Source organism: Condylura cristata, unplaced genomic scaffold (genome assembly GCF_000260355.1).
Source record: "Condylura cristata isolate star-nosed mole 26May11 unplaced genomic scaffold, ConCri1.0 scaffold00009, whole genome shotgun sequence".
Lineage (NCBI taxonomy): Eukaryota > Metazoa > Chordata > Mammalia > Eulipotyphla > Talpidae > Condylura > Condylura cristata.
Window position 1 is genome coordinate 36,327,846 of NW_004567110.1, and position 13,031 is coordinate 36,340,876.

Consider the following 13,031-nt stretch of genomic DNA (forward strand, 5'->3'; position numbering starts at 1 on the left):
CATAAATTAAGGTGTCATATAATTTAAAGAGAGTTGGAATGTTAAAAATCAATATTGAGTTCCCTAAATAAATTATTGTGAAGTAGTAGTTGGCCATGTTCAATAATTAACAGCATGACAGAATTAGTTAACAGGTACTATAACAAACTGGAACCCAATATTATTTGGGATGATTCAAGTTTAATATGATCAGACAGTAGATATTTGAGCATTTGCAACACATACACACACACACACACACACACACACACATGCCTGTCATCATTTTTATTAGTCAATTCCTTTAAGATAGTATATTTAATTATTTGTTTGATAAAATATGAGAAATGATATCATCATCAGAATATATTTATCAAGTCCCTTGATGGTTATATAGGAAAGGGCATCTGGAAATGATCAGTGTAATGATTATAACAGTGGGAAAATAAAGCATGTAAAAAATCAAATTTTGTCTAATTAATCAAGTCATAAAAACTGATTATCAGTTGACATAGGCCCTTAGATGAACTGGCGATATACCAAAGAATCATCTTATTGAGCAGATTTGTGGAAATCTGTGTAACTTACATAGATAACTAACATCAGCAAGTGACACTGTTAAATAAGAGAGGGAAGCATGTCTTCCAGTACGTGGTCATTGCTACTCTATCACTAGTATATACATTTATAGTTCACTCGTAGTTATACAAATACAAGACTCCTTTCATGATGGATGACTTGGGAAAGGGAATCTTCCACCTGGGACTTGAGATATACCTAATTTCATACTATGTTTATTGTTCATTCATTTACTACCTCATATTTTAAGTTAGCAAAAATGTATTGAGCACTTATTATGTGCAAAACACTATTCTGCTGATGCCTGAAATCGATGCATATGAGAAAGAAATAAGCCCCAAATAGTTAATATTTATTTTAGAATGAATGAGCTGCTAACATGCTGGTGTTGTTACCAAAGGGTGTTGACACCAAATGTTTAGTTCCTACCAGCTCATGACCCCCATCTTCATCGAAGTCCTCCTCTATCCCATCAGTCATCTCTTCTCCATCGGCATCTGGCCCTCCTTCAGCAGGCTCCTCTGTAGAGTGATCTGCATTCTCTGACACACATTCGTCTTGGATCAGCTCTATACTCTCTTCCAATTGTTTCTTCTGAGCTTCTGGGGGGAAAAAGCAAATGACTACTACCTTGGGTTGCTCATGAGCCGTTTGGATAAACCATGAACAAACAGTCTATGAAGGGTAAACTGTACTCTGAAGGATGTGAGGAAGATAGGTAATATGTTTCAGTCAAGTTTATTCAGTCATGTAAATTATGTACACAAATCTATGTGCATTTACATGTAAGCATATTTATTTTTTAATGGAATTAGCAAAACTTTGGGACTCCAGTTGATACTGGTATATGAAAAATATTTACATAAGCAAATCTTTCTGACTATATGTAGTGCTTTTTAATAAGGATGATGTCTCTGAGGATTACAAAGGGCAGTAATCAGATAAAACTGAGAACTTGTTCACTCAGGGAAGGAGGATGAAGAAAGATCATTGCTAAATTTAAACTTAAATGAAAAAGACAAAAACTCACTGAGGAAGAAAGTACAAAAACTGAAACGTTATCCCTTAGATAACATGTTTATGTGAGCAGTGCTTTAAAAATTTAAACTTTCAATTCTGTTGGCAGATGTTGCTAACTGTGATAGTTGTAATCAAAATTTTGGTGTTAGCCAGGCTGGCTCTGCTCTCTATCCTCACCATTTATTAGCCCTGTGATGCTGGTTAAGGCCACAATGTTTAATGTATCTTGTGCTCTACTTTTCTCATTCATACAGTTAGAATAACTACTACTAAACTTTCAAGGTCTGAAGTAGTAAAGTGCTTAGTATAGTGTTTTGCAAATAATAAGTGCTCAACAAATAAAGATACAGTTTGCGGTAATTGAATTCCCTATAATTACCAGGGTGTGCATTCATTTACAGAATTCAGCTGAATGGAAATTATGCTCACAACATAATTATTTCCACTAGTACTTGGTTTTCATCTCCTGTCAAAATATCAAGAAACATTGAATACTGAATAAATGAGTTCCTCTTAGATAGCTTCTTTAACTTACTCCCATGTGTTCATAACTATCTCAAAAGCTGGTGTTTTTGCTCATTTTGACTATTTTTATCAGAGTCATTCCATTATTTTATTTGTCTTAAAATATATAAACTTTTATATGTAATAGCAATTAAGATAATTCATAGAGCCAAAAGATTTTGCAATATCCATTCCTAGACTTTTCTATAGTGTAGATTAAAAGGAAAATAAGCATTGACATATATATTTTCACTCAGCACAAATCTTTTCAAACATAACTAATATATAAATTGATTGTATTTTATATATGATAAAAGAATAACAACAACAACAACAATAACAACAGTAAATCTGGAACAAGAGGTCTGGCAAGGTCAGGGAAAAGAGTGAAAAAATTTATGAGGCTAAGTAAGGCTCAGGGAAGGAAAACTGCTAGTAGATCCAATTAACTAAAAATAATTCTAAGTATATTAAAATGACAAAACCTAAGTTCTTTTCCTTCACCTTGGGTTCATATATAATAGCAGACTGCATATTCCATAATGTTCTTCTATCATGTTCTTAGTTTCAGATTTCTCCAGATGATAAATATAATGAATGTAGTGAAAAAGCAGTTCGTTGTTAAAGCCATGCTTTCTGTCTTTAATTGCATGTAAGTCTTCATGATGGAAGTAAAGCAACATTGTCCCTTTATCTCTGATGTCTACATAATTTTTAGCATAGCAAATCCTACGAAAACTGTAAGATGGTTATTATAAAACTTAGGGAAGATTTTTTTTCTATATTTAGAAGATTTTCATCTGAGTTGAATAGGGAAATGGAGAGCTATAGAAAAAACTTTGCTCTTGAGAAGATGACTCAATGATCTAGATTAAACGAGACTAAAGTAACGGTTAAGAGACAGAATCCTGAACTTAAAATTGCTAGATTTTATTTACCTCATCTTCCTTCTATGTATAAATTCTTGCTACAATTGCTGTAATTCTAGAGATCTTTTACACAGACTGACTAGTCCTCACATCTCTGACCAGCCCTCACTGAGAGAAAGTTGTGATGGGCAAACTAATTTGTGCATTGAAAAATTTTGAATCTTCTGAGTTAACACTCCTTATGCTCTTCTCTACCAACGTTGACCTCAAATTCTATGGGTCACACAATGGACTTGGTTACTCTAGTTTTGATATTCTACTTTTTTTACTAAGAGTGATTTTTGTACTTACCACTTGATCTCCCTTTTAGCACTCTCGGTCACCCACCTACTTGTGTAAGATATTCCAATTGTCAGGACTTGGTGTTGATATGAAAGATATAAATATTTGGGATTGAAAGATTATCCTCCACAGTGCAATTAGACAGTTGCTCCTAAAGTTAAACTTTTTCTATTTAAGGTCACTGTGTTTATTTTCATTATATTATAATGCACAAGTTTAATTTTGCTCACGATTAATGTCATTTGAAAATATTTGGTCTGGTATACCATGTCTTCTCTACAAATTGCAGGAATTTTTTTTTTAAAGATTTATTTGTGCATACAGAACTGGGGTACAGGCCAGCGATGCAGAGGGTGAGAGGATTCACCAGAGACAGAGTGGGGAGCAGAACAGACAGATTGACAAAGTACACTGCTGAGGGGAGCAGTGGGGGGTAGGTCAGGAGAGGTCTGCCACGCCATGTGGATCACCTCCGGGGCAGGCGGGGATCGAACTCATGCGTAAGTGGCTTAAGCTCAGTGCTGTGCTTTAACCCGCTGCACCACCAGGGGGGATGCAGGGATATTTTTTATATGAGAACTACTTACTTTTTGATGTTGGAAGTAATATTCTTTTATTTAATTCTAGAGAAATTCTGACCAAAGAAACAGAACAAATTTTCAGACTATTTGTGTAGAACCATACCTTGAAGATGCATAGTACTCACTTGGTTCTGCGTATCAATTTGTTTCTCTGGAATCCAAGCTGACTTTCCTGATCTTCCTGGCTGAATGTGATCCCTCCTCTGCTGATCAACCAAAGCCAAGATCAAATGCTGTCTTATAGTTAGTTCTGTTGTTGCCTTATGCATTTTTTATTAGTGTTTCAGCATCTTTGAAATTTGAATTATTGCCTCAAAAGGTCATTGTCACATTCAAAGTGAATAATCAGATATTGATCTTTTGTAAAATGAAAACAAGTCAGTTATCAAGAAATAGTGAGATATGCTCTGTACCCTTCACAGAGAAGAGATAATATATTAGAATGGATATAGAATTCAAGATCCATCCTTCTCTTAATTTCTAGTCTTATTAGCTGTAGTTTTCTTCTGTAAAAGAGCATAAAAAAGGTAACATCTTTCAGTTTGCTGTGTGCTCCTATGAGGAAAAAGATGTGGAGGTACTTTTTAAACTGTAAAGATCACATAAAATTGTTATTATACAAAGCTTAAAATAGTTCTTGAGTTGAATCTATACTGATTTCTTGATTGCTATAGAGATATTGTTTACATAAAATTAATTCATAGCTATTAAGAACTGTACATGACAGAAACAATTTTGACTTTGACTTGGTCCATTCATTTCTATGTTTTAAAGTTACCTTTTTTTTTTTTACATTCAACATGGATTTAATTCCACTGATGGCCTATTTCAAAGGCAGCAATGCATTAATATAGCTCAATGTCAACAAAAACCATAATTTATCCTCAGTTATTCATTTATTAACTTGAAATATAAATGCTTAGAAGACATTTACTGTGTTGAAAAAAAGAGCTTTAATTACTGGGGGAACGGATTCATCACTCATTGGAATTTAACAGAAATGCAATCAATTTTTACTTTAGTTATATGTATTCATCAGAGATTTTTGTCATCACTTCAATAAGAAATATTATAGGCATAAAAATTATAGTTTCCATAAATAAAATACATGAAAGCACATCTTGTTTAACTATGAGTTTGCAGTTTAACAAGCAGTTTTAATCTAGTAATTATCTTGTTGAAATAGAAACAGCAATCTGTTCCACTTTTTATTAACAGCTACCTAATTTTACTTCTAGAAATGAGTATTATTTTTAGTTTGTTCTTAAGTTTATAAAAATTTTATTAGATAATCTTTCTACTGGTCATTTACTTTTAATTGTGACTATGTATGTGTATGTGCACAATTTTATGTGCATGTTCACAATTTTATATTCCTACCAAAAGTTTCTTTGGGGAAGAAATATTTTTATTTGTTTTTGAATCCTTGGTGCCTACCTGAGCATCTTAGATGTAAGTTAAATGTGTGCCAAATTCTCCATTTAAAAACTGAAAACAAATGTGTAGTTATTAAACTCTTCACAGTCAAAGTATTTGAATTTATACTTTGGTAGTGAAAATATGAATCCAAAGAGACATTAAGAACAAGTTCCTTACCATCTTCTATGCGAATCACTCCCAGCCCAAAAAGTCAAAGTAAAATGTGGGGTCTCAGTTTCTTAGAGACAATTGTTCATCTCTGTGTTCCCTGTTTTTTTTCTTCAGAAGAAAAATAAAATACCAAGTTTTCAATGCCTCTTGGAGGAGGGCTGCTTTGCATGCTGACATATTTGGAGTCCTTGCTGGCCTCCTTAAATCAGTGTAGGCGAACTTAGCATTTATTTCCTGCACAAAGCAAGTTAGTTTTAGATTTTTTATTTTTTAAAGATTTATTTATTTGTGCATACAGAACTGGGGTACAGGCCAGAAGTGCAGGGTTGGTGAGAGGCTTCACCAGAGACAGAATGGGGAGCAGAACAGGCAGATCATCAAAGTACACTGCTGAGGGGAACAGTGGGAGGGTCAGGAAGGTCTGCCGTGCCATGTGGTCACCTCCAGGGCAGGCAGGGATTGAACTCATGCTGAAGTGGCTTTAGCTTCTTAGTGCTGTGCTTTAACCCCCTGTGCCACCAAGGAGGGCCCTAGTTGTAGATTTTTAAAGAGTGTATTAGGCACCAAAATATCAACAGCTTATGACTAAAAGCTATCTCTAGTATTACATAATGTACAGATATCAATAGGGAAATTTGACTACAAGTCAGTGAACACTTACTGATTGTTGATCATGCCACACTTATAGACTTTGAATTCTTCTGCAGGGTGATCTTAGCCTTTTACAGATAGGGAAACTGAGGCATTGTTACATTCAGAAAGATGCCCAATTACAATGGTAATAAGTGCAAGAGCTGTACTTCCCACTCAAGGATTTCTGACTCCACAGCTTGGACTGTTTTATATCTCTGGCAAAAAAGCCCAATTTGACTCACCAGGGAAGAACTTTGAATTTCTTCAATAGCCAATTTTAAATTCAAGAATGAAGAAGTGCGTTAAGAGTACAGGTTTGAGCTATGTGATGATAATCAAAGAAAATGAAGTGCAAGTGATAGTAAGTACTTCTCTGTAAGGGAAAATTTCTTGGACATTAAAAAACACATAAAAAAGTAGAATTTTGTATTAAATTTTAGCCCTCTTATTCTAGTACTTTTCCCCTGCACATCTCATTGCTATTTTAAAAGCTATAAATGACTCTGGAAGCAAGTTAGAATTGTTGGGATTTATGTTCAAAACATTTTTATTAAATTCAGTTTGCTGCATAGCTATTATCATCAATATAACTCTGAGAATTGGTTGGGTTAGCAATTAAGTTTTTTTTGACATGCTGGCTTAATGGCTAGCTAATTGCTAGCTGAATTGTACTTAGCAGATGGTTGGAAAGAATGTTGATACAAAAACAGTCATATTATTCATTAGCACCAAGCTAGTATCCTGGAACCATTGTTTGGGCATACCAATATAAACTGTATTTTAAAAATGCTCTATATTATAATATCTATGTATAATATGAATTTAACTCAATGATTCCAGTAAGTGCCATCTAAAGAGATGCAAGGAATTATAGGTAGTATCGTTAACAACGACATAAATGAGCACAGGACAGTTACATAGGAGGAAGGCCTTTCGACTGAACTGTAAGGTATATAAACACATTTCTGGAAAAAAAATTATCTAGAAGTTGTTCACATAAATACCCTGGATTGCTGAGATGATCACAGATTAAATAAAATCATTAAAGTATTGGTCTATTGTATTTATTTAAGTGTCATAATAATTTTAAAGGACAGATATTATTTTCACCATTATACAAAGACCTCTGCAAATTTCATGGTGATGGTAAGTTTTAGATCACTAGTAGAAATTGAGTCTGGCTCTTTTTGATTCTTTAAGTGTTTTAATTGTGTAAATCTTTGTATCATAAGGCAGACAAATTTGGGAGGAAGGAAACTAGAGTGAAGAAACCAGCTACAAGGTGATGCTTTGGGGGATGAAAATGTCCTAACTGATTTGTGATGATAGTTGGAGTCCTAAGACGAATTGCACTTTTAAAATGTATACATTTGATGCTATAAAGACTATACCTCAATAAAGTTTTTTTTTTTTTTTTTTAAAATAAGGTGAGTGCACATGGTGATGGGAAACCCGCGGGGATTACAATTGAGATGGAAAAAAAATGTACAAAATGATGTAAAAATAAACTGTTATAAAAAACAAAAAGGGATGTTAAAACTGGAAAAAAAAATAAGGTGAGTGCACAGAGCAAGCGAGAGGTACTGATGCTTTGGATGTGGGCTGTGTCACTGGGAAAATGGACACCAAAGGGTTTGTAACACCTGTTATAGAAGGACCAGATGATACTGAAGTTGGTAATTCGACTGACAAGATTTATGTCATGGAAATATGAGAGACAGGACACAGACAAATTATCCTTAGCTAAGAAAGTGAGGAGAAGGAGTTTAGTTTTGAAAGATTACAAAGGGGCTTAAATCTCTGGGCTTGAAACTTTAGACAGGCTTCTTCTTGAGTTGAGGCCCCTCACCCCCTTTTTCTTTGAGCATCATCTCCTTTAGAAAAGGTGAATTATAAATTCCTTTAAAGCCCCTTTGAGATGGATATCTTTTACAATCCAGACATCTCTTTTTGAAGATCTAAACATCATCCTTTTGGAATTCAGTCATCAAAAATGATAGGTACCTGTTTCCCAGTATCCATCGGGGAGTAGGAGCCCAACTCCATAATGGCCAATTAGCAAACGCAGATGCCCTAATCATATGGACTAACTTTCCCACTAATGTCCTCCAATACTTTTCTAATAGCTGACTCCCACTTTCAAAATTCTCCTGACATATGATATAGGAGGACTAACTCAGGTTCCACCACTATTATAACAGTCTTGAGAAAGTCTTTCTTGCCATTTTTAAGTGTCCTGTGGGATTTTTCTTCTACAATTATCTGAGAGATTAGCGGTGTTAAGTTCTCCAGTAACCAGTTGGAAAAGTTTGATCCAATCATTAAAGACAATTCAAATATTTCCCACCCTCTGAATTTAGTTTCTTTAAAATATTTAATGTTTACAGCCAAACTTACCTGCTCATCATTTCCAGTTTTTTTTTTTAAAGATTTATTATTTATGTATATAGAACTGGGGTACAGACCATAGGTGCAGGGGCCATGAGAGGATTTACCAGAGGCAGAGTGGGGAGAAGGACAGGCAGAATGATGAAGTACTCAGCAGTTCATTTCCATCAATCTGCCTGTTCTGCTCCCCACTCTGTCTGTGGTGAATCCTTGCCTCCCACACCTCTTGCCTTACTCTGGTCTCATATGCATAAATAAATAAATCTTAAAAAACAAAAACTATGGAAGACCAATATACATAAAAAAAAAGGATTCAGTTTGGTTACAGTCCCAATCACTTCCCATCTCCCTAGAGAGATACACTCAAAATTGACTATTAATACTGTTTTAAATTTTTAATATAAGTTTAACCATGGAAATGCTTTGTGTAGTTATACTGTTCATAAGCAACAAATACATTTTCTTTCCAGAATAGCACTTTTCCTCAGAATTAAATTGCCTTAGGGTCTCTGTTTTAAATTTAGTTCTCTAGATACTTTTCTGTACTTAGTACAAACTTACCTGTATCTTAACCACATTTGTAAATCTCATCTCAGCATTTTGCCTCTCTCATCATTAACCATTCTATCAATTTCATCTTGAAAAATTTCTCCCAGAATTTTCGACCAGTTCTGACATGGACTCATATCTTTCTGGCCCTCTTGCAGCTCATATGCTAAAGTTTCCTGTATCACCATCCTAAATATTCCCCTTGTTCTTTCCTTTGGATTCCTGCTTTGGGAAAACCATCTTTCCACTTTTCTACTTTACCTTCTTGTTCAGGTGAAGTATATCCTCCTTACTCTTGAGAGGAAAGATGAATTGGAGATAAATTTCTTGGTACTTGTGAAAATATCTTTAATCTACCTCCATATTTTAGACTTTGGGTCTTAGATATAGAATTCTGGGATATTAATAGTTTTCCCTTAGAATTTTTAAACCTGTTTTCATTGCTTGTTAGCTAGCAGTATGTCTGCTGAGAGACCTACTGACATTCTGTTCCTTTATATGAAAACTGTTAGACTGTTCTCTCTTTCTTTCCTGTTTTTCTCTGGAACTGTGGAGAATCTGCTCTTTCTCCCAATGTACTGAGACATCATAATGATGCTTTGTATGCATCTGTTCTCATGCATTGTGCCATGCAGTAAGTGGATCTTTTCAATGTTCTTCAGTTTTAATATTTTATTATAAAATTTTGGGGGGAGTCTCCTTGGTGGCCTAAGTTTCAGTGCAACCACCTCAAAGGCCCACCAAGGTGGCCTGAGTTTGATCCTCAGCCAGGGAGCTGACCCACATGGCACAGCAGATTTCTCCTGTCTCACCTGCTGCTGCCCTCAGTAGAACATTTCAGTTGATCTACCTGTTTTGCTCCCCACTCTGTCTCTGGTGAATCAACTCACCCATCCTTATCTCAGACCTACACTCCAGTTCTTTTACACAAAACTAAATAAAATATTAAAAAATTATTTTTGGATAATCCATCATCTTTCTTTATGAAAATCTGTTATTTATATATTCATTTAGTAATTTTTATATGTCCTTTCACTCCTATTTCCTATCTATTTTATTCTATGTTTTCTGGAGAGTTTCTTCAATTTTTGTCTTCCTAAGTTTTATCAAGTTGGTACTTTTGTTTTCTTACATGTTAATTTTGAAAGCTCTTTTATCTGCCTCTGGACACTCAGTTTTAATTGCTTGCTCTTGTTCCAGAAACACAATATCTTCTCTTTTTGTAGAGCTTTTGTTTTTTTCTTTTTGAAGTTTTACTCTTCCTGTACAATCCTATTTGTATTTTATCCTATTTCCTGCAGCTTCTTTTTCTTTTCATTTTTATGTCAAATATTTTCTACTATTTGGTGGTATTTCTTTATTTATATTGACAGTATTGTGTCAAACTATGGATGGGCAGCTTTATAAACACAATAAGGTACTGTTGCTATAGGGTGATCTGGCTAGCCAGTTCCTTGGGGGGAATCCATGATAGCATCTTTAACTCTTTCCTTTTAGATTACTGATATTCCCAATTAAGCCCTCTGATAGTCCTGCCACATGTTTGAAAACTAAGGAAGAGAACACTGGGAATTTCTATAGCATTCTTTCCCTGTTTTCAGTTACTCCCCAATTTGCTTGTTGTTTACCATTCCTGAAATATAGCTTTTCCTTTTCTATAGAAAACATCTCCAGGTTCGGAGTGCGTTAGGAACAGTTGGGAAAAGTGATACTGGAAGCTGATTCCTCTGCAGACTGTCAGCCATTTATAACCTCTGTTCCAGAGGATGCCCTTGACCCTCCCTGGCCTTTGAAAATTCTGGGTTAAAGCTGGATTCAGATTTCTAGGATGTGCTAAGTCAGGGACACTCTTCCATCTGCTGTCTACTTTCTAAAATATTCCTATTCTCTTTGTGCCTTGGGGTTTTTTCACTTTGAGGTCTTATCATTTTAATGCAGTTTCAGGAGGAAGCAGAGCTCAATTCATATGTTTAACCTATTATGTATATGAGAAACACCATCAAATTAATTTAAAGTGGAAACAAAAAGAGTAAGGTATTCAGAATAGAAGTAGTAGTCATGTTACAGGCAGGAGCAGTAAGGTCACACCTGGAGAAGTCTTCTATTTTGACTACCACAATCTGTGATTGATAAACTAATCTTCAAACTAATCATGATAGAAAAGACATGATAATGAGGAACAAATAAAGGAACCATTGATATTTATCTGGAAAGCAGAAGGTTTCAAGTAGTCTATCATCAAAATTTGAATGCAACAAAATTGAACATTCATGCACCAGATATATTGATTCCTTGTTGAAAGGATTTGGCAGGGTGAGAGATAATGTTATTCTTTAAAATTTTTTTGACACTTACTTTATTCAAAAGGTATTAGATGTTAAAAATGGTTTGACAGGACACAAGCAGGATACATGAACCAAATGGAAACAAATTACATTATGACTACATGTTTAGAGAACTTACCCTAGGATTCATATATAAATACCAACAGGGAAAGGGAAATAACCTTAATGTGTGAACTAGATGGATAAATACATTAGCAAACTAAGATGCACATGTTATATATGAAACAGCAGCAGTACTGAAAGTATTTCTTAAAAAAAAAGTAATATTTTTTGATTTTCCAATGAGGGGACATTAATTTAATTTAAAAATATTCTATATTTTTCACAACACATATGGATGGAATGAATTTATCCAATGAGAATTTGGTGGTTTGTAACATTTCTAATGCTTGGTCACAAGTGGTTATTATCATTGGGATTTTCTAAGAAAGATGGTAATATTTTAGGCACAACATTAAAATGAAGTTGAATTAAATAATATCTGTCTTTTTACACAGAGACCCTATGACTGAAATTTGATTTTTTTTTAAACTGAAGTTGCTCATGAAATTGGCAACTTATTGGTGGCTCTTTTAAAAGAATCACTGAGAAAGGTATAGAAAATACAAAATGATGGAATTCAATTATATTTCATCAAAACTACACTGATAGCTGAGGAAGTAACTTCAAACAAACAAAAAAAGTGGTACCACAGAAATTTGAACGCTGGACAAGATCCATGCATGTGGCCTTCCCCACCCTTAGTTTATGGTCCTGCATCGCCTCCAGGCCACTACTTTATGCCCGAAACATTTATTATCAATGGCCGAGTAAAATGGGAGTGAGAGGTGTATACAATTATATCAAAAGAATAATATATGTTAGCTAACAAATAATTAACTCTAAGCAATCAAACATTAAAGTGAGTGCATCTTTACATTTAACAAGGAGGTACTGAGTAAGTATTTTTAAAGACTTATTTATTTATGCATACAGAACTGGGGCAGGAGCAGTGAGAGGATTCACCAGAGACAGAGTGGGGAGTAGAGCAGGAGATCTATGAAGTACACTGCTGAGGGGAGCAGTGGGTGAGACAAGAGAAGTTTGCTGTGTCATGTGGGTCACCTCCGACAGGGACTGAACTCAGGCTGAAGTGGTTTTAGCTTTTCAGTGCTGTGCTTTAACCCACTGCGCCACCAGGGAGGGACCCGGTATTGAATATTCTTAAAGAATTTTAATCTTTCTCTCTCTCCTTTCCACAATGTAATAGAGACCTATCCAGACAGCCCTGATTTCTTTTCATAATGAAAACAGAAAATGATTGTCTTCTCACAAGTATGAATACTGATAAGGAAACATCACTTAATTATTATCATTAATTAATTATTAATAAATCAAATAATTCCACTTTCTTCCTAACATGCAAAAGTATAAAGATATAAATATCAAAGAAATTAGCTATTCATTAAAAAATAAGTATTTCATGACTGGAAAAGTTTAAACATGTACAAATATAATGTGACAGTTTTTCATGAAAGAAATTACAAGCTCTGAATTTATAGGTGATCGTCCGAGAAGATATATGGAAGGTATTATTCATTGCAGGAAACTGGAAGGTACAATATGATGGAATAAAGATCACATTTTTCTCTTTGAGGTGATTTATATTTAAA

The 13,031-nt window shown here is 34.5% G+C and overlaps 1 protein-coding gene across 12 annotated transcripts in view; it reads right to left on the reverse strand.

Moving 5' to 3' along the window:
• RALYL (RALY RNA binding protein-like) overlaps positions 1–13,031 on the reverse strand; it is a 580,783-nt gene that overhangs the window by 31,750 nt on the left and 536,002 nt on the right. For 10 of the 12 annotated variants that reach the window (XM_004679761.1, XM_012722961.1, XM_012722958.1 and 7 more), the window contains one exon: positions 988–1,160. The exons of 1 other annotated variant lie outside the window; for it this stretch is intronic. In XM_004679761.1, coding sequence (XP_004679818.1) covers positions 988–1,160 — 173 coding nt within the window. Of the gene's footprint in view, positions 1–987; positions 1,161–3,988; positions 4,078–13,031 lie in introns of those variants that run through there. One more of the 12 variants, XM_012722963.1, reaches the window with a different exon arrangement.